Source organism: Oreochromis aureus, linkage group 3 (assembly GCF_013358895.1).
Source record: "Oreochromis aureus strain Israel breed Guangdong linkage group 3, ZZ_aureus, whole genome shotgun sequence".
NCBI classification, from domain to species: Eukaryota; Metazoa; Chordata; class Actinopteri; order Cichliformes; family Cichlidae; genus Oreochromis; species Oreochromis aureus.
The window spans coordinates 9928837-9951179 of record NC_052944.1 but is presented as its reverse complement, the minus strand read 5'-3'; the positions used below and the strand labels follow the sequence as shown (position 1 = coordinate 9951179).

Here is a 22343-nt window from a genome sequence, read left to right as displayed (position 1 = left end):
TGTGCCCGTAAAATCAAAGGAGTCCAATAACCAATGTGCCTCTTTGCCTTTCAGTGCATCTACGGCAAGCCGGGAGATTCACTCTTTACAAGCAGCACCTACGCAGCCGTCCTGCACCACAATCAGAGCCCGGACTTCTACAATGAGGTGAGCTCACGTCGCAGGCTCGACCTTGTTTCTTCCACACATGCCATCGCCTTTCAATTCATATTAAACTAGATCAAGTTAGCAGATTTAGAGGAAGGTGAGTGCTTCCAAAAACTGAGAAATGAGTTTGATTTTAAGAAGAAATTTAGTTGATGCCCTTAAATCTTTTTTTTTTTTCTAATTGGCTGTCTTTACTAGTGACATTCCTCAGCAGCACTGAGATAATCCCATAAACCTGTCTCAGGAACGGGCTGTGATCTCACACTAAACTGACCCGACAGTCAGTGCACTCATGCACATGCACACACACACACACACACACACGCAAATACAGCTCAGCGAAAGAGGTACAGTTAGAGCGGTGGAGCAGAGGGGGTCCATATGGCCTTGATATCAACTGGATTAGGATCTTAAGCTCCCCCTGTGTGCACCCACATGCATGCAGGAACACACAGAAGTACACTCTGTGGGATTTACCTCCACATTGTTCAGCTTCCAGTCACATCAACCAAAATTTCTGCTTCAACAAGGCAACGATGATCTTTGTGCTTAGAAATCTGTCAACCTTGTTAGTTAATAATGAAGTGCATTTAAAAGCAACATGTAGGACACATTTATAGTTACTGATATTATATAAAGGGTTCTGATTTTGTTTTTCATAGTCACACCTAAAATTTGTTAACTTTTATATCTTAAGGATATATTTTGTCTGGTCTTTAGACTTTTGTCTAATTTACCGACAAGAGGAAAATTAGAACGGCTGCAGAATGATGCATGAATCACGTGTTCGGGTGTTATAAATGTAAGAGCCGTGATGTTCAGTCATGGCATTGAGAGGCTGTTTATGACGATTTGGGTCTGTGTATGTCATCAAAACTTTTGTGTCATTTCCTGTCAAAAAAACCCAGCATGTGTGGTAACAGGGAAAATCCATCTCCCTGCTGTTGCTGCCCTCTGGTGCCTCAGTGTCACAGCAGCAACACCCAGATGAAACAATGATTTTGCTGCTGTTTGTTTTTTTGATTTCATTTTAAACATTAATTAAAGGATAAACACATAAATAAAAAGAACAAGCAAATTCCTTTTATCTTCTTCATGGAGAGAAAATGCACAAAGTGTTCAAATTCATGCCAGAAACACTCAAAAAGAGAGCTGTTACGCTACAAAAGCATCCCAAACAGCTCCAAACAGCTCCAGTTTCTGTTTCAGTACATGTGTCGTTCTCTGTAGAAGATGATTTGACATCTTTAGTGTGTGACATTTACCCCAAAACAATGCTGTTAGCCTCTCGGCATCTAAAAAAATCATTTTCATTGATGTTCATGTTTCATTAAGATTATGTTCTTCTGGATACACATTATGTCAAGAAAGCTTTCTAACTAGTGGAATTTCTTTTTGAGATAATCTCCTCACATGTCACTCTGACCTTTCCTTAAAATGTTTTATTCTATCTGTCAGCAGAGGTGGAAACAGTACAGACTTTCTTTACTTCAGTAGAAGTACAGATACCTGGGTTAAAAAAATACTCGAGTAAAAGTTGAAGTACCTGTGCAACTTTTTTACTCAAGTAAAAGTGTAAAAGTACAGGCTCTGAAATGTACTCACAGTGAGAAAATAGCTCTTTGAAGGACAGTTCTACTAACAACTTTTATACAAAGGTAACTGAACCTATATTAATATAATAATATCATAATATGAGTAAATATTATTCAAATTTAAATTCTAATTTTAGTAAATGTAAATAGATTGAATCTATTATGTGGGACACATGCAGTGAAACAACAACTGAATTCAACAAGATGTCAGCAGTTTCCCCTACACTGACCCTAAACTGTTTATACTGTCGTTATACTAGACAGAACACAGTTGGTATAAAGTTGGAATTCAGTGAATGAATCTAATCTTCATCAGCTTAAATGCAAATTCATCTCTGCTACATTTGATGTAACCTAACTCTGACTTTCTTTCTTTCTTATCTTTCTCCATCTCTGAGTGAAGTTGGCTCTCTTTCTTTTCTCTCCCTGTGAAATCCAGCAGCTGGACCTTTAGCTTGCAACACACTGTGTTTGCTGATGTTCGCTGAACTGATAGAAGCATTGCATTTTAAATGACTTCTTCTGCAGCGCAAGCTAGATTCTGAAGTACTGCTACTACAACTTACACCTGCACTCACCTGCGGCCACTTTAACTCCCAACTCTATAGATGATACTGCTGAAGTACTGAAGTAACAAGTCTGTTATGATAATGTAAGGAATAGAGAGTACAGATATTTGTTTAAAAATGTAGGGAGTAAAAGTAAAAAGTAGTCCAAAAAAGCTACTCAAGTACAGATACCTGAAAATACAAAAGATGATTAGTTTTAGATGCCTTTTGTTGATTTTATGTTAATTTTACCTCTTAATAATTTAGAGGCTGAAGGAAACCCTCACTGTCAGTACATTTTTGCAGGTTTCTTGAGCAAGCAAACCGACAGTGTACAATGATAATCACTGAGACATTGAAAAACACTAACACCATTATGGTTAATGTAACCCCCCTAAATTTGAGCAATAAAACATCAAAAAAGACAACAAGGAAATCACAGCATGTGGCACATCCTTTAAAATGTTGCCTTGGCAGTACTGTGTAATACCTATATGGCATCCATTGTTGGATCAGTGCCTCTAATCTTGTTTATGTATGAAGATTGAACTGATGGTGACATATGAAGATTAAAACAGCGACCTGTTCCTCTGTGTGTGCAGGTGAAGATTGAGCTGCCGGTTCACGTGCATGAGAAACACCATATCCTCTTCACCTTTCACCACATCAGCTGTGAATCCAGCAGCAAAGCCAGCAGCAAGAAGAGGGACGGAGTGGAGTCACTCGGTAAGTCTTTTGGCTTGATGAAGCTTTTTTAAAATGTTGGTGAGCACATTATTTAGCTTGTTAAAACGCCTTCTTCTAAATCTCGGCTGCTTTCACGTGTTTCAGTGGGCTACTCCTGGATGCCTTTGCTTAAAGATGGGAGGATGCAGTCGTTAGAGTTCCAGTTGCCCGTGGCTGCCACTTTGCCTGCTGGATATCTTTGTCAGGACACCAGGAAGGTTAGATTGTAGCCATGGAAACGTTCTGCTCAGCTCTGTCACTGTCATGCTCACGATGTTAAAGCGAACGTTGATCCCTCAGTTTTTAGCCCTGAAGGTTTTTGGAGTTTTGAGGGAATGTGAAAAGTTTGCAGATACTTTATTGACTCTGTTTTCTCTATTATCTGTTCTTCGAACGGTCTCAGGCTGATATCAAGTGGGTGGAAAACGCCAAGACACTGTTTAAAGTGAGGACCCACGTAGCATCAACGATATATCCTCAGGTACAATTTGATTCTTTCGCTTTTTCTATGCACAAATGAAGGCCGCTGCTTTCAGGAACACTGATGTCCTGTTTTGTTTCGCCACAGGACCTCCACCTGCACAAATTCTTCCAGCACTGCCAGCTGATGAGAACAGCATCAGAAGGCAACCCAGCAGAACTGATCAAATACCTGAAGGTAAGATGCTGTGAGGCAGTGCGCAGTCAGTTTTTTAGCTTTGATCCATGTGCAGTTATTGATCATTTACAGTACTTCGGCTATATGTGTCATTCAGCAATGCACTAACAGATCGATCAGTTTTTTGTAGGGCATGCATCATTATGACTATTTATGAGCTTTTACAGAGCCACAGTCATTCAACAATCAAAATACCTTTCAGTGCTATTATGCAACAGCCTCCATTAAAGCATTAAAAGGCTTATAACACAGTTAATTAAGTTAATAAGGGATATGGATGGATGGATGGATGATGGCAACCCCAAATGCAACAATGACAAAAGATATTACAAAAAAATAAATCTTTTTAGACATTAACCTCTTTTGTACTGAATCTTGTATGAAAAATCATAACTATTTAAATGCTAGAGGAAATCAGTTGAAGTATTTGTCTTATTTTTAGAGTTTTTCCTTTGGGAAAACATTTTTATGGGAGGACTAACATTTTAGGGAGCAAGTGACACGTGCATGTGGGGAATGAAGGCTGGCCCGTGTGGTCCGACCCAGCAGGCAAACTACTGCAGGTCAAAGTTTTGCTGTTTTGGCAGCGTAAGGGGTACCAACAGAATGTCACTGCAGCCAAGCCCATCTTTTATATACAGTCTATGCTGTGAATATGAAGGAAATGTATCAGCAATGTCTGAAGGGAATTTCATTACATCAAGCATAAAGATTCAGCTACAGATCAAGACAGATTTTCACATACATTTCTAATCAGATAAAATAATGCAGGGCTGGGATTTTATATCTAATAGGCTACAGTTTGTCAGGTTTACAGGCAGATATATATATTGTGTGGAGGCGTGTAATCGCGACGCAGTAATTCTTGTAAATATCTGGGAGTCAGAAGTAAAAATGACCTTGTCTGGCCTCTTTCCCTCAGTGCCTACATGCCATGGAGACTCATGTCATCATCACCTTCCTGCCAACAGTGCTGATGCAGCTGTTTGAGGTGCTCACAGCAGCCACCAAAGAAGCCCACGAGATTGCTGTTAACTCTTTGCGGTCAGTTAAAAAAGAAATTCTTTGTACTTTTACTGCTTTTACTCCTGATAAAAGGAAATACATTGAATTTCCATGCTCTGTGCCCTCAGTGTGATCATACATATAGTTTCCAAATGCCACGAGGAGGGACTGGAACACTACCTGCGCTCTTTTGTTAAGGTAAGCTGCCACAAACACTGCCAGCCCGCGTCAGTTTCTGCTTGTGTCTATAAACTAAAGTGCTCTCTCTTCTCTCTTTTCTTTGTAGTACGTTTTTGTAACCAACAATCCTCCATTGGGAAACTCAGTGACCACTCACGAGTTGCTGGCCACAGCTGTAACAGCCACCCTCAAACAAACTGCTGATTTCAACACCAGCAATAAACTGCTCAAGGTGCGCACTCAGTCATGCAGACACCATGTGCTCATTTAATTCATGCATCAGTCCACCTGTAGAACCAACTTCAAGCAGCAGGTGGTGCAACTCCCTAAAAATGGAAGTGAACCGTTCTGACAGGAGTTGTCACCAGTTTCGGAAGAGAAACCTCTTCAACATGTAGCTGCTTGTAGGAAGCTACATTTCTCAAGTCTCTTTTATCTCTGTTCCAGTTTCCCCTGACTCACTCTGCTTGTAATGTACTTCTATTATATTCCTAGGAAGATTGCATAATGGGTAACCTTTCGCTCTTTTCTGCAGTACTCTTGGTTCTTCTTTGAAACCATGGCGAAATCCATGGCTCAGTACCTGCAGGAGGAGAACCGCATGAAGGTTAGTAAAAAGCGTTTCGCTCATTAACGCTGAACAGTTTAAGCATTTGTAGTCTTTAACTGAAAGTCTTATGTGGACTGGATGCTGTTATAAGACCCAGTCCACATATTGTTATGTCCGCATAACCACATTCAGTGATACAAAACACAGACACCCAAAGAAAACTCATTGTGTACTTGGCATTCTGATACCACGAGCCTGTGTTACATCTGGGTCTTTGCCAAAAATGCTAAACCTTCAGCAGCAGGCCGAGCTGCGCTGCTGTTTGCTGCTATACAGAAGCAGTTACCCAAGTTATTTAGAGACAGTATAAACCTTTTAGTCCTATCTATATGCTGGGAATGATCTGTCTTCATAATATGGGTGGCTGTTTGACTTTAAAGTGATGTATCATTACATGCTATTCCTCCCCATCTCTTTAGATGCCACGGGCCCAGCGCTTTCCGGAGAGTTTCCACCAGGCTTTGCAGTCCTTGGTGTTGTCCATTATGCCGCACATCACCATCCGCCACTCAGAAATCCCAGAGGAGGCTCGCTGCATCAACCTGAGCCTGGCGAATTTCATCAAGGTGTGAACCCCACAGGCTAAATATGAAACCAGCTCAAAGAAGACCTGTTGCTCGTTTCCAGCTGCTTAGTTTTATTCATGGACTTTGCTAGAGTAGGGCCTTTTACTGGGTCCCTTGATTTAAACAGGCTGATTTAGCTCCTCTTCTTTTAAGGCAACTGCCTCCTTCTGATTGGCAGCCCTTCATAAGCAGACTGTTTACAACGGCAAGCTGGGTAGCCTTTGTTCTTTAAGCAGCTCTGTGTGCCTAAGATAACTATTTTAGGTACTCTCTTTGAGGCTCTTTTCTCAATAGGGATCACTTTCAAAATTGTCATGGTTTATTATGAGCGTCCAATGATGCAGCACTGTTATTTATAGATGACAGAAAATTAAAAAAACAACACAGGTTTACTGTAATTTTAGTTCAGGGTGTATTACGAGCCTGAACTTGTATTAGTGGTGTTGTTGTGATCCATAAGATTATGTGTTACTGCTGTGCCTCAGGACATGACAGCGCCGTCTTTAAATGCTGATCTCAGACAAAATAGTGCATTGTTTTGTCTGAGATCTCCATCATTTTGCATGAATTTCAGCAGCTTGTTTTCCCGTGTCTGCTTTCTCTCCTCAGAGGTGCCTGACTGTCATGAACAGAGGTTTCGGTTTCGGCCTGGTCAACCACTACATGTGTCATTTCAGCCCCAAAGATCCCAAGGTACATGTTCCACAGAGCTGGGCAAACTCACAACGTCAGAGTGGAGGTGTAAAGTATAGGACATGTGTGACAACCTAAGGCTTCTGAACAGAGAGCAAGGTTTATAATAACATTCAATAATAAATGGCACATTGATATAGTAATCATTAGTTCATAATTATATCACTGATAACAAACAATAAAACAATAATATTTCTAATAATATTCAATAATATTTAATTTATTTGTTTAATAAAATGTTATTAAAAGTAATTTTATGAATCTTACACACTATTATTGATTATAGCTGATGTAGTATATTTTCTAATAAAGGTTCTATTATTTCTCAGTGAGTCAATTCTAATAAAGCCGCTTCCTGCTCAGAGGTTTCCGGTTTGGTCCTGTGACGTACAAGATTTCATAAATGTATTAAACGATCTGTCGTAAACACAAGAAACCAAATATTTTACAAACCCGTTGAAAAATTGTTTACAAATCTTAAAATCATATTGTTGTTGTTTGTTAGTGAAATAAACTAAATGGATGTTTCTGAACTCAGTTTTGTGCAGGCATACTCTTCCTCTCTGAGATCAGAAATAAATTAAATGCAATATTAAGCAGCTTTCTTGTAAAACAGTGAGTTTGAAAAATTAATGGATGATTGCAATAATTATATTCGCATTAAAAATATTATTACTGATGGATTAACCATTACAGAAACATGAAAAATGTTTTTGGTAATTGCCAGTGCTAGGACCAGAGTTATTATACTTATATATATATATATATATATGTATATATATATTTATATATAATTAATTTTTCATTTCATTTTAAATTTTAGTTTTTAGTTAGTTTTGAGGGCAGCTCTTCTTATTTCAGTTTAATTTTAATCGTTTGAAAATGTTTAATTTTAGTTTAGTTTTTATTAGTTTCAGTGTCAGTTTGAGTATTTATAATTATTACTGTATGGAGGGCATATGTCAGGGGCAAATTTAGGAAAATCAGTAGAGCTATTACAGTAAAAACTGAGTCGAGTCAGTCTTATAAATATACCTCCAAAGTCTCCATAATCATCTCCATCAGTGTGTCGTGAGGGAAGTTTTTTTTAAGGATTAAAAAAAATAAAACTAGTGAAACTACTCAAACTAACCTAAAAAATTTTATCCAAAAAGGGGACATTTTTTTCCCCCTGGAGCAATTTATTATTGAATTTTCTTAAACATGTGCATCAGCACTGCTGCATTCTAACCATCAGTTGGACCTTTATGTTTGCAGATACACAGCATTCATTATTTATTACTAACCACCCTAAAGGACAAAGATCTAAAGTGAACTGAAGCGTGCACTGGGGCGTTTTTGTAAGCGCCTCCACGATGTGCGTGTAGTTGCACCCTGTCCGCTCATGCTCACCTGCCACTGTCGGTGTGTCTGATGTTGAACAGTTTCTCCCGGCCTTCTCTGTTTATGTTGTTTGCATTTGTTAGTCAAATGCGTTGCTCTCGCAGACACCTCGCTGCGGGCAGCCTTTAATGTAACATTGAGAATTCTGTTTGCGCCCTGAGGTGGCCGGCCGAAATTTGCATATTTGTGTGCGAACCGCACTCTCGCCTGTTCGCCACAGGTGCTGACCGAGATGAAGTTTGACTTCTTGATGACGGTGTGTAACCACGAGCACTTCATTCCTCTCAACCTGCCCATGGCTTTTGGGCGCACCAAGCTGCAGAGGGTACAAGGTAAGAGCGCGCTGTGTAGTCCTACTTTTTACCGCACATGTATCCACTGACCTGCTGTCACACGACCCCAGCCCCTGACCTTTTCTGACCTGCATCCACCACACTGATCCTATTAACCCGCCTGATTGTTTGGCCCACAAACACACACACACCCACACACACACATTACATCACACCTATCCGCATTAGTCGGATCTCTGGTGAACAAGGTTTGCCAAGACTTTATCGCACAACCCGTTTTACATTACACACCACTAAAACAAACACTGGAGTGCGCGCTGTGGAAATGCTGCATGGATTGTTTAGTTTTACCCCGAATGTCTTTATTTTTACTCCACCCCTCTCTGTTTTTTGTTGTTTGTTTGTGTGTTTTTGCTTGTGGTCAGATTTTATTCCGTATGCGACGGAGCTTTTTGGGCCCGTAGGTAGGTGAAGCCCACCGCACCCATTGACACCACCACGTTTGCTGACACCTTACACATGACTGCTCCTCCTTGTCCTCACCTGCACTAACCACACCGCCGCCGGTCTCTTATTTTTTTTCCTCCCACCCCCCCTCATAGGGCACTCATTCCCCTCACACTCTGAATAATGCTAATTCCGGGCTCTTGCCTTCATTTTCCTACCAGGGCCCGAGCCTGCGTGCTGTAGAGGAGAGCAGTTGGGCTGTTATGGGAATCAACAAATCCTCTTTTCTTAATGCTTAATTCACTTGATTGTTGTAAACACCAGTCAGAAGCATCTCTTATGAAGCTGCGGTTCTCCCTCTCGCTTTCCTCCGCCCGTCTGTCTCTCTGTCTGCCTGCCCGTGTCTGTCATTAGAGGAGATAATTGGAGATGGTTTCTGTTTTCCAGGCTGCACTGCCTGTGTTAATATTAACCCAGGGCTGCTGTTGAACTCCATGTCATTGTTTCTGTTGAACTTCTCATTTTTTAGTGGTCTGTTTGTTTATTTCTCTTGTCTGAATAACACCGAAAGATCATTTCCAGGAGATTTCCTGATGAATTATTCAACTCCGCTCCGCTTTGTGTGTTGTGGAAACGTTAATGTCCTGATGAATGTGTTCCGTGAGTTTGTTGCATAGTGGTTTGGAGTGATGCACTTTGAATGATTGAATTTGCCACACTTGCTTCTATAAAACATTATAACTACTGAACAAGACACATCACACCGTATAAATCTGCTGTGTTTGTGTTGATGCTTGTTTGGTGCTTTTAATGCAAAGTGCTCTGTAACATTTGTCTTGCAAGCTAGAAAAACTAGGAAGTAAAACTCTTGAGGTAATGAAGGGCCAAGTTGTGCACTATTAAGCCAGGATGTTTTTTATTTATAGTTATTTAGTAAAAATATGCAGTCTGAGGAGAAATTAAAAGAAAAAACGAACAAAAACAGTTCATTAGCTGGATCACTGTTTCCCTTATGAAACAGGTTAGCATTGATTTCAGCTTTCATGACGCTGCCTAGCATGTTGGTCTAAAATCTCCTATATCCAATGATAATGGATTGTTTCAAGCATGTGTTTGTAATAAAATAAAGCTTATTTACTCACATGCTTACTTTCAGTATGTTTTACAACCTAATTTTATATGTCATTCTATCGTGTTTTAAGGGTGTAAGAAAATATGGAAATATCACCTCCTGGCTGAGATAGTGAGAGTTGTTTCGATTTATGAGATGACAGAAAAGAATATCCTCACCAGTAATTCTAGGAACCCAGTTTAACTCCCAGAATATCCAAGGAAATCTTTCTATTGGGAAGCTGTAATAAATGGTCAGGTTCAGATTCCCGTTTTTTTGTCATTCACTCTTGCAGCTTGTCCACAGAGTTTATGCAAATCTGTCCTTTCCAGCCTTCAGCTTCCTTTACTGGGTTTTGCTGGGCAGGATGATGCTGGGCTGATTCTATCATGCTAACCTTTGTTTCACTAAAATTTTGTTCCCATTTTTCCTGTTAATAACTGACAATAGTTAAATGTGTAGTGCAGACTTTTTGTGGTTTGTGAAGCGAAGCATACCAAATGAAGTTCAGAGCACTGCCTGAAGGGGCCTAAAGTGTGCTAGCAGAGTGTGTTACACAGCTGCTGAGGTCGAGGATTTAGGCTTTCCCTTTAATATCTGCAGCTTACGTTGTTACATTGTAGACTGATTGCTCACTAGGAAAAAAATGTTGTAAGAAGTCGATTAAATTAGATTGGAAACGCGTTTTTACCAGACCAGAATTTACTGTTAGGAAATTTCACTTCAGCTCATCCTGATGCTCTCTCACTTCCTGTTTGGCCCAATCACAGAGCAGAGTCTGGAGTTCAGTTTGACGGAGGAATACTGCCGTAACCACTTCCTGGTGGGCCTGCTGCTGAGAGAGGTGGCCGACGCCTTGCAGCAAGCGCCCGAAGTGAGGCAGCAGGCTGTGGGCATCCTCAAGAACCTTCTTATTAAACACGCCATGGATGATCGCTACACCACTTTCAAGGTTAGGAGCATGTAAACAGAAAGGAACAAGCAGAGGCAGGAGGAGCAGGAATGTGGACAGAGAAAAGGGCAGAGCAGTGATTTATTGTTCTCAGCGATTCTGTTTCGGATCACTGCAAAATAACAATGAGTTCAAATGATTAAAGTATTTGATTTGACCTTTATCCTATACACACCTGCTTAAACAACAAAGCTTCTCTTAGAAACACAAGTCTGAAGAGTCTGAATAAGAAATAAAGGAGCCATTGTTTAATGTGCAATACATTCCTCATCAACAGAGGCCAAATTTCCTACCAAATGAGCTCAGCATTTTTACCCATAAAAGTGAATGAAGTATCTGCACCTGTGAATACCTTTCTATTTTAGTTTAGATAAGATTGTCTCTTATGCAAACCACCTAAGTTAGAGTGCAGTCACATTGACAGAAAGATAAGGGCTAGGTGTGGCTAACATTAACCTACAATAATCATCTCCTTTTACTTGTTTTCAAATGTTTATGGTTTCAGAACCAGCAGGCCAGGATCTGTTTGCTGTACCTCCCACTTTATGAGCTGCTCTACCAGAACTTGAAGCAGCTGTCCGCTCAGCCTCTCATCTCCAGTCCTGGGCTGGGCCTAAACGTGAGTCACCTCGCTACACTCCTTTTCTAGGGGATTTCTGTGACGTAACTAAAAGTCAGCTTCAAGCATGAATTGGTAATCGTGCTGAAAGGTCTTCAGTTAGGCGTAGACTTATTCAGAAGGAGTGATAGTTGAAATTCAATGGAATCATGAAGCATACTGTACAGTATGTACCAGTCTATTTTTATGACCGTGTCTATCAAATTAAAGTCTGTTAAATTCAAAAGGCTGCTTGATCTATAATTAGGGCCTCATAAGTTTCTCAGTTCAGTTAAAAAAATTCTCATTTACAGTCTTTCACGCCCAAATAATTTGTTTCAAAATCGTGAATATGACACCTACTTGTCATAAGTATTAAACAAAGCCAGATACATGATGTAAAATCAAGGTAAGGAATGTTGAATTTTTCTCTAGCACATGTGTCTAACCTAGCCTGTCTGACAGGACTGAAAATGACAAATGAATGGTTGGGCGGGAGGTTTAAATAAAAAGGTTAGTTTACCTGTGCTATACAATAGGGCCCAGTCTACTGTGCTGTTGACCTGTTTTCAGTTCAGCAACATTGTGAGGCCTCTTTGTGGATGTGGAGTGAAAATTCAAAATGTTAATGCGAATTATTGTGCAAGGTAAAGTCTAACACCTGGCTTGAAACCGTCTGCCAAGGGCCAGCATGGCCTGCAAAGCTTGGTTTTGGAGTGAAATTAGCCTCAAAAGGTTTACAAATGTGTGTGGTCTAATCCACAAACACAAACTAAGATTTACAAATGTTTACAATGATTTGAGTGCACATTTTTGAGTGCTAAAAAATGTGTCCTCCAATCTGCACACAAATACAGAGCAATTTAAACACAATACTATTCTGAAAATAATTAATGAGATGGGAAACACCAGGATAACAAGTCACAGCTGAAACTGATCGACGGCAATGAGACAGGGGAAGCAAAACTACATGTCAACAAAAATGCCACAACACCAAACAGTGAGTGAGAAACACGGGGGCGGGGTTATAAACTGAAGGTCCAGGGATCAAAGAAACAGACGTATTCATCTTTCTGATGTCCTGAAACTCAAAGTGGTTGTTACAAAGATAGCTGGGGAAAGATCCCCAACTTGATCCCAGGACAAAATCTCTCTGCCAAATCAAACATGCAGAGGTGACCCCCCTGTGGATAAGAGAGTAGACAAAAGTAGCTTATTTGTTTTCCTTGTCAGATGGCTTTAATCTCATGTAGTTTGAAGGAGCACGTTTCAAGAACACTGCAAACCTCAATGTCTCTGACGCCACTCCAGTACTGGGATCACTTGCCGGAGCTTCAGAACTATTCCTTCCCAGGGAAGTGATCATAAGACAAAATCTTGCAGCATTAACTCTGACCCACAGTGGGCACACATGCATAGGAGACCACAGACTACAGTGTTTAAAAATTTTAATGTCAATCTCTCTATTTTAGATTCAATTCAGTTGATGCCAAGTAGTGTACCGTGGTGCCAAGTGTGCCATGGAATTTTGTGAAAACCATATACAGACAGACAGTTATGTTAAAACCCAGTCCATTTACAGAAACATACAACAATTATTTTGGTAATTACTGTTAATTTAGGGCAGCTGTAGAAAAATAAATTGGTGGTCCAATAAATTTATTAAGCACCGTACGTGCTGGGAATCCCTCCTGTGTAATACAGGAATTCTCAGACTGAGTGAGTAAACAGTAAAAGATTGCTCCGAGGAAGCTAAAGTGGCACAATACATTCTGAACAAAGGAGCCAGAACTGTTACATTTTGTTTTCACTGTTAAAATATTTCCTCAAATTGCAGGAAATAGAAATGTCGAACATCTGCTCTCGTCCACTTGGTCTGATTATAATATTCAGAATGTACCAGCTCACTTCTTTGCAACACAGTTTACACTCGTTCCGTCTTGTGGTTGGCCAGGGCTCCAGAGATGACCTAATATCCACAGACATGAGGAGGATCAGCACAGCGATCGAGAAAGAGCATGGTGAGTAGAGAACAATAGAAACCGTATGGTACATATGGCGTCTTCCTGTTTACATGTTATTCATACAAACATATGGCTTCAGCACCCACTGATCCATTAGAAGCACTCTGTCTGAAAGCAGCAGCTGTTGGCCAGACACGACTGCGCTTGACATCAAACTTCTTAGCCAATCCTGCAACATTTCTTGTATTTTATTCACTACCAACATGATGTTGAAATCAGATGAATAAGATCAGTATCAAATAGTAGTTGGAAGAATCCTCGAAAACCCAGTGAACGTGGGTGTTTTAGTGAGTTATAGCAGCAGCTCATTAGGTCAAATATACAGTGGCTTGCAAAAGTATTCGGAACTTTTCCACATTTTGTCACATTACAGCCACAAACATGAATCAATTTTATTGGAATTCCAGGTGAAAGACCAATACAAAGTGATGTACACGTGAGAAGTGGAATGAAAATCATACATGATTCCAAACATTTTTTACAAATAAATAACTGAAAAGTGGGGTGTGCGTAATTATTCAGCCCCCTGAGTCAATACTTTGTAGAACCACCTTTTGCTGCAATTACAGCTGCCAGTCTTTTAGGGTTTGTCTCTACCAGCTTTGCACATCTAGAGACTGAAATCCTTGCCCATTCTTCTTTGCAAAACAGCTCCAGCTCAGTCAGATTAGATGGACAGCGTTTGTGAACAGCAGTTTCCAGATCTTGCCACATATTCTCGATTGGATTTAGATCTGGACTTTGACCGGGCCATTCTAACACATGGATATGTTTTGTTTTAAACCATTGCATTGTTGCCCTGGCTTTATGTTTAGGGTCGTTGTCCTGCTGGAAGGTGAACCTCCGCCCCAGTCTCAAGTCTTTGCAGACTCCAAGAGGTTTTCTTCCAAGATTGCCCTGTATTTGGCTCCATCCATCTTCCCATCAACTCTGACCAGCTTCCTGTCCCTGCTGAAGAGAAGCACCCCAGAGCATGATGCTGCCACCACCATATTTGACAGTGGGGATGGTGTGTTCAGAGTGATGTGCAGTGTTAGTTTTCCGCCACACATAGCGTTTTGCATTTTGGCCAAAAGTTCCATTTTGGTCTCATCTGACCAGAGCACCTTCTTCCACATGTTTGCTGTGTCCCCACATGGCTTGTGGCAAACTGCAAATGGGACTTCTTATGGTTTTCTGTTAACAATGGCTTTCTTCTTGCCACTCTTCCATAAAGGCCAACTTTGTGCAGTGCACGACTAATAGTTGTCCTATGGACAGATTCCCCCACCTGAGCTGTAGATCTCTGCAGCTCGTCCAGAGTCACCATGGGCCTCTTGGCTGCATTTCTGATCAGCGCTCTCCTTGTTCGGCCTGTGAGTTTAGGTGGACGGCCTTGTCTTGGTAGGTTTATAGTTGTGCCATACTCCTTCCATTTCTGAATGATGGCTTGAACAGTGCTCCGTGGGATGTTCAAGGCTTGGGAAATCTTTTTGTAGCCTAAGCCTGCTTTAAATTTCTCAATAACTTTATCCCTGACCTGTCTGGTGTGTTCTTTGGACTTCATGGTGTTGTTGCTCCCAATATTCTCTTAGACAACCTCTGAGGCCGTCACAGAGCAGCTGTATTTGTACCGACATTAGATTACACACAGGTGCACTCTATTTAGTCATTAGCACTCATCAGGCAATGTCTATGGGCAACTGACTGCACTCAGACCAAAGGGGGCTGAATAATTACTCACACCCCACTTTGCAGTTATTTATTTGTAAAAAATGTTTGGAATCATGTATGATTTTCGTTCCACTTCTCACATGTACACCACTTTGTGTTGGTCTTTCACGTGGAATTCCAATAACGTTGATTCATGTTTGTGGCTGTAATGTGACAAAATGTGGAAAAGTTCAAGGGGGCCGAATACTTTTGCAAGCCACTGTATGTTGACCTGAGAAGATTGGGAGGCTAAGACTGTTTTTATTCTTCAAGACTAAAAGGGTTAAATGTTTAAAACAGGGACCACGTAGTCTTGCATTTCGGTAGCGTAAACAGGCCAAAAGGGGCAGATTGAAAATAAACAAATATGAAAATCAAAGCAGCAGAACCAACAATGTCGTCATCTGTAGTCTCAAGTAGAAAGCCTTTATTTATTCCAGAAAAGGAGTTCATTAGCTTTGTACTCCCTGGTGACACAACAGGGGTTGTGTTCTCAGACATCACGGTGCTAGACTACTGCGTACAGTGATGTTCACAGGCTCAATAGAATGAGTAATGGTGTGGTGTTCCTGTATAGGATGTTAGCCCAAACATTTCCTGAGAGTCCTGACGTAAGAATGGTTTCATAGGTTTTTATTTAGAATTATGAATTTGTTTAATTTTAGTGGGAAATATAAAGAATTTTTCACTAGGAGCTACTGTTAGGAAGCTTTGTGAATACGAGACATGGCGTGTAGCAAAATCTGCAGTCTTTAGACTTTTATATGCATGTGTTGGTTAATTCAGTTCAATTCATATTGAAATTAAAGAGCCCTAAGTCACAACAACAGTTGCGTCAAGGTGCTTTAAATTGTACAAAGAAAACCCCAACAAACCTTTTTTATTGCAGGTCAGCCAACTCAGAATGGCCACGTTGTGAGGAGGGAGGACTCCAGAGGCTCTCTATTTATGGACCCAGGAACACCGGACAGCACTGAGGTGAGGTAACATTTCATTTTAGCCCAACAGGTAAAACAGATTTAGGGCAGATTGTCAGTCAGTTCATTTTTAGATAAATAAACTTTATGGTTTCTCTAAGTTCCAGAAAACCGACAAGCTGGACACTGGTTTGTTTTTCTTTGGTTTTTCCCCTACCTGGAATGTCATTTAGAAATGTCAGTTATGCTGAACTGTTGACATCAAGACAAGTCAGACAGTGTCTGATTATCACTGTTTTGCATTGCAGCCCTAAACTTTTTTATATAACCACTTTTAAATACTCTAAGAATGCAGTCTGACCCCTTTGGAGTCACCTCACGGAAGCACTTCTGAAACACTGTTCGGGAAACCTAAACGTACTGTATGCAAAGCAGCCTGAAACATGTGATATGCAAATTTCTGTTTAAATGTTTTGTTCACTGGAAGGTTTGTTGTCACTTCCCAAATCAGCAAAATCTAATTAGTTCTGAAGTGCTCAAACTTTTGCGCTGCTTTGTTCCACTTTAAGATTTTACTCACTGGACGTGGGCTTCGTGTAGGCCACGTACACACACTGCCTCAGCGTTACATCCGAAGCCTTCGCGGCTCACTTTCCGGCAATGATGTTAAAAAGCAGCTAGATTTTACTTTTGGACAATGGCGGTGTCTTCTCAGCAGGAAGCATCTGTGAACTCAAAGCCAACATAACAAACACTTCTCCTGCTCTTCAACAATGACTCATTTGGGAAACGTGTCAATTGGCTTATACTGGAAAACACCAGCTTCATGTGAACGAGCGATCATTCATGTTTCGTGATGAGATGCCAGATAAGCAGATGCTTGTGTTTACAATTAGTCGCAACGTGAGAAAGTCTGAAAAGGCACCTTGAAACTATATTCTCCCCCTAAGGTCACTGGTTTTTTTTGCCACACCAACTCTCAACAAAGACAGGTGAAAAATTAATAGGTTCTTCCTTTTCTCAGTCTCCTCCTCACCTCCAGGGCTGATGAAATTCTGCTCAGTGGTTTCTGGTTATCTGTAAATCTATATATGTTTACATCCACGATTCACCTCATCAGCATAATGCTAAGGATTGTTTCTTGTCACTGCTTTGTGTAATCAAAGGTAATAACATGTTTGTTTTGTGTGTTTGCTGATAAGAGACATTAACATTTAGATTCTGATGACATTGCGAAAGCAACCTCTCACACGCTGTTTGCATTTGTGCTCAGGATTTTTTTCATAACAAAGGTTTCATCAGTGAGCCTGTCCTCAAGTCTGGGTTTAAATTAATGATTCTCCTTCTGTAAAATACAACCGTTTAGATCCTCTGACACTCAAAGATTTTCCTCTAGTGCTGGTCCTAACCAAACAGGAAGTACATAAAACTAGACGGTTAGGACCACAGTGTCCGGGTTCACACACTCTTTAGTTACCCACCCCACAGGAATTATTATATCATATTATATTACAGGAAGTATTATAACAATGTATTGTTTACAAAACAATTATTAACCAGTTAACTAACTGTAAATTATGGGTTTTAATCAAATTTATTTTAACCATTGACGATGCTAATTTTTTTTTACATTTGGCTTCAGTGTCTGTTTACCTAAATATCTCTCTCTATATATTCATAAGGCACATTGTCTTGGGTGTTATCAGTTCTTTTTTGTGAGTGATTTAAAATTAGTTAACGAGTGTTTTCTGTGTGTTGTTCCAGCTGCAGAGACGCGCCTCCACCATGAGCAGCAGCACCATGCCTCCTATCGGCAGACTGGGACAATATGAGATCAAAGGCCTCCTGTTCTCTTTCCTGCACATCGCCAAGACCTTGTCAGAAGGTCAGTGAGGCTCTATAGCCACATTGCACATGCAGATCTTCACTTACTCGACTACCTGTTCTGCTATTTCTGACAGTGATTGCTCTGGCAGACTAAAATCATGTCACCAAGTGTGTCCACTTTATCTGTCTTTTTGTCCACAGACACTCTGATGGCCTACTGGAACAAAATCAGCCCTCAAGACATCATGAACTTCCTCAGTTTGCTCGAGTGAGTAGCTAACGAAACACCCATATGTAAATATTAAGCAAAACTATACATGTGTTTTAACTGCTCTATCACTCTTGTGTCAACATTCTAAGTGGATGCAAAAGGTGCCTCGTGTTTCATGTTTTCCTTTCTCCGCAGGGTCTGTCTAGCTCAGTTCCGTTACATTGGAAAGAGGAACATCGGCAGGTAAGGCTGGAAAACAAAGCTGCGCCTTTGTATTATGTGTCATATTTACCTTATCTGTCAGCACCTGAAATTTGAAACCCAACTAAATTTAGCTGAGTTTTAAGGAAGCTACGTGCCAGGTCATGTGGGTATGTCTCAATGAAATACACCTTTACTCCTCTTTTTTGAAATGAATTAAAGTGTTCTGTTTGGTATTAATCAGCTTGTGTCGATCTTTTATTAATTATCAGGTGTTAACATATTTGTTATATATCGTAATACATCCAGCTCAGTGAGAGTTACAGGAACAGGGTCTTATGTTATTCCTCTTCCTCCTTCCTTCTTGCTCTTGTTATTATCAATATAGGAGCCAGGAGGCATGTGTGTCGAAGCTGTTCTCGTCAGGTGGAAAGTCTCAGACAATGCCAGCCATGCGCTGCAACCGTGCCAGCCTCATGCAGAGCAAGATACACCAGTTCAACACCATGGAAGCCTCCCTCACCCTCAACATAGGTAAGGCACTCCCACTAGTTCACATGCAAAACGTCAGGTTGCAAAACACTTCACATGTAAGTTTCCTTGAAATTTGCAGGAATTGAAGTTGTAATGGAACTGTCAGTTCTGCCAGCACTGCACTAATCGTCAAGAAATCATGCGGGTAAAGTGATATAGAGATCAGCTTTAGATTACATTTGTGTACTCTGAAGGAGTTCTCAAAGTTTTAGCGACTGAGTCCAGCCGAGGGAGTCTGCGTACAGTTGAGGTTTGCACAGGAATATTTCATATGAAAGAAAATAATTCCACAACCAGTGATTTGTTTGTTAAAGATTAGGCTTGCAGAAAGATTCACAGCAGCACAGGAGGATCTGGAGAGAGGCGGTTACATTCCTAATGTGACACACCTAGTCTGTAGTGACAGTCCTTATTATCACTGTACTGGAAAATGTCAGCTTGGAGCCTGTCCACCTTTTCTGTTGAAATGAAAGTGTTTCTTTTGAAAGTGTTTAATTTAAGAAATGTATGAATGTGAAATTATTAGTTTTGTTATTGTTTTATTTGGTATTATTTGAGTACATGAAAATCTATAAGTAGTAGAATCAGATGCAAGCAACTGGAGGCAACTGGAGCTACAATACAGCATGCACACTAACACTCCCATCACATCATAAACCAAGTGCACGTTCCAATTTTGGCATTAAAAAGTTAAAAAATGTTCTGTCTCAACCTCTGTCATGTGAGTGCTGCTGCATCACTGCCTGTTGCTTCAATCCTTCCACCACACCAGCTCCACGTGTAGGTTCTGGTAGGATGTTTGCTGGTCACGCTCCAATTTGTGTCATATTTGCTGCTGTAATGAGTAGTTGAAAAAAGTGTGTTAACGACTCAACTATTCAGCTCTTCTCTGCGCATGTGGACGAGAAAAAAAAGAAAACTTCTTAGTAGGACAATAATTTTCCTGTAATCAAAAGGAATTTCAATGTATTTTATTTACTAGGTAATTAAGATTTTCCTGCAAATACTTAATACTACCAGTCAGGTTTTTACTGGAAACAAATAGTTAAACTGTAAGTAAATCTTAATAGTCTGTAAGTAATACTTCTTTATTGTTTGGTAATTTGTGGAAAAAACAACAGCATTTTCCCATCTTACCCTGTAATGCCGGGCTCACACTGTGCGATTTTTGACCCATTTTGAGCCGATTTTTGAGTCGTGCGACCGTTTTGGCAATCGGCCCGAGTTTGTCCTTCATCGCGCGGCGTGCATCGTGTAGTGTACGGGTAACGAGAAGCGATTAACACCTCACGACCAGCTCCCGATCATCATCATCGTTGGTCGGGAGGATTTCAAACCTGTTTGAAATCCTCCCGACCGTCGTGAGGGTGTCACTGCAGCTTCTCACACTGCGCACGCGCAAACACAAATGTCAGCGAAAAAGACGGCGCAGCACGGCAGTGCAGCGTGTGATCTGGACACAAGCGATGGAGGCACAACTTGTAGAACTTTGGAAAGCTCACCCGAGCCTTTTCGATGTGGCCTCACAAAATTATCACGACCACAAGAACCGTGAAAATAGTTGGATCTACACTGCTGCTCAATCACAGCTGCCTGATCAATGTTTTTCATAAAGTTGATGGTGGTGGTGTGCGTGTCTGTGTGAGTGAAAGACAGAGAGGGAGAGCGAGCGGCAGAATTTCTGTTATAACCTTCATTTTATGAACGCACAGTGTGAGCACTCAGGTCGCATCAGAGCATCGGGCCGTATAGTGTGAGACCCTGCATCGTGACCTATGAACTTCTAACCCCTGCGAGTCAATCGTACAGCTTGAGCAGGAGCTGAATCGCGCGACTGAAAAAATCGCACAGTGTGAGCCCGGCATAAGTACACTGTGCTTTTTGGGGTGCAGGCTGGATTTTGAAGGGGGTTATTGTAGGTCACATAGGCCTGCAAAATTTTGATCATTTCTTGTAAATTGGTAAAGAAGAACATTCCTTATCACTTTTATATTGGTAAAAATAAAGGACAATTGAATGATAAATAATAAATACACATCAGCATAATAAATATTAAATAAAGCTGTAAAAAGGCAAGATTACAATTTATGATTATTTACATTTTTCTGCAAAATTAGTATGAAATTGTACACTACTTAAAATTACTTACAGTATAGTCATTTCTTTGTTTCCTGTAAAATCCTGACTTGTTTCCTCCTTATTCTATTGTCTCTACCTTTAGGTATTTATAGGTAAATGTAATTACATTGTAATTTCAAGTAACATAGGTTGAAATGACATCTGATTACAGGGGAATTACGCTGTTAGTCGCAGACCATATTATAAAGTGCTACTTAAAGAACTATTAGAAACGATCAGTTCTGTAGCAGAGCAGCAGTTTCTCAACTGCGTGACCGCTGATTTCACAAGTGCTAAAGTGTGAAAATTACCAAAGAAAATTGTATCTTTGAATCATCAGAAGACAGTATTTTTAGAACATGAATGCACGTGTGCGTTCTCAGTGTTTAGATGTCTTTTGATGCATTAAGCGAGGACGTATCCACGGGAGTTATTAATGCAAAGTTGATCTCCCAAAGTTACACTTATGCCTCATTGAGATGTTGTGATAGTCAAACACAGATGTTAGCCGTGTAATGACCTGCTGTAATACATAGCTCAAGTAAAACGAACAGTTATACCTATAACTTCTATTCCCTGAAGGAGAAGAACTAGGTACAATACATAAGTGTGGGATAAGTGTGTTGGCTTTTAGGGAACAGAAGTTATAGATATAACTGTTTGTTCCCTTTCAGTCCATTCACTCGGTACAACACTTAAGTATGGGAAATATATACAAGCCCCACAGCGCAGCTACCGAACTGGGGTTGGGGCACCAGCGCCTCAGTGTGTGGTCGACCCAGCAGAAAGGACAGTATGATCCACCGAAGGGGCTGTAACATCCAAACGATAAAACCGCACAAAAGTGTGAAGTGTGTGGTGAGGCCCAACTAGCTGCAGCACAAATATCACCTACAGGTACCCCTTGAAGCAGAGCCCATGAGGTTACCATTTCCCTGGTTTCCCGGCGTTTTCACCCTCTGGCACAAAGTTAGACCATAAAGACGCCAATGAGATGGCTTCTATAATCCAGTGGGACAGCCTCTATTTAGACAGAGCTCTACCTCTGGTTGGATTAGCGAAGCAGACAGAATGACCAGCATTCAGACGCAATACGACCTTGTGTCCATCAAGACAGAACTGTGTGCAGGATGTATGCACAGACAGAGCATGAAGGTCACCCACTCGCTTTGCTGAAGCCAAAGTCTTATACGAGAGAAATTTTATATTCACAGACAGGGTTCAAAAGGGGGCCACAAATGGCCTCAAGCACCAAAGACAAGTCCCATGCAGGGACACGTGTCTCAGCCGGTGAACCCCTTTCAAAA

At 40.7% G+C, this 22343-nt stretch overlaps 1 protein-coding gene across 2 annotated transcripts in view; it reads left to right on the top strand.

Moving 5' to 3' along the window:
* Window positions 1-22343, top strand: part of dock11 (dedicator of cytokinesis 11) — an 88612-nt gene that overhangs the window by 29356 nt on the left and 36913 nt on the right. Inside the window, exons 19-39 of one of the 2 annotated variants that reach the window (XM_039609326.1) lie at window positions 55-147; window positions 2893-3016; window positions 3122-3234; window positions 3420-3497; window positions 3585-3674; window positions 4597-4718; window positions 4808-4877; window positions 4966-5091; window positions 5395-5466; window positions 5889-6035; window positions 6645-6728; window positions 8332-8443; window positions 8830-8868; window positions 10733-10914; window positions 11420-11533; window positions 13467-13533; window positions 16118-16206; window positions 17910-18030; window positions 18174-18240; window positions 18379-18426; window positions 18773-18918. In XM_039609326.1, coding sequence (XP_039465260.1) covers window positions 55-147; window positions 2893-3016; window positions 3122-3234; window positions 3420-3497; window positions 3585-3674; window positions 4597-4718; window positions 4808-4877; window positions 4966-5091; window positions 5395-5466; window positions 5889-6035; window positions 6645-6728; window positions 8332-8443; window positions 8830-8868; window positions 10733-10914; window positions 11420-11533; window positions 13467-13533; window positions 16118-16206; window positions 17910-18030; window positions 18174-18240; window positions 18379-18426; window positions 18773-18918 — 2104 coding nt within the window. The remainder of the gene's footprint in view (window positions 1-54; window positions 148-2892; window positions 3017-3121; window positions 3235-3419; window positions 3498-3584; window positions 3675-4596; window positions 4719-4807; window positions 4878-4965; window positions 5092-5394; window positions 5467-5888; window positions 6036-6644; window positions 6729-8331; window positions 8444-8829; window positions 8869-10732; window positions 10915-11419; window positions 11534-13466; window positions 13534-16117; window positions 16207-17909; window positions 18031-18173; window positions 18241-18378; window positions 18427-18772; window positions 18919-22343) is intronic. The other variant, XM_039609327.1, reaches the window with a different exon arrangement.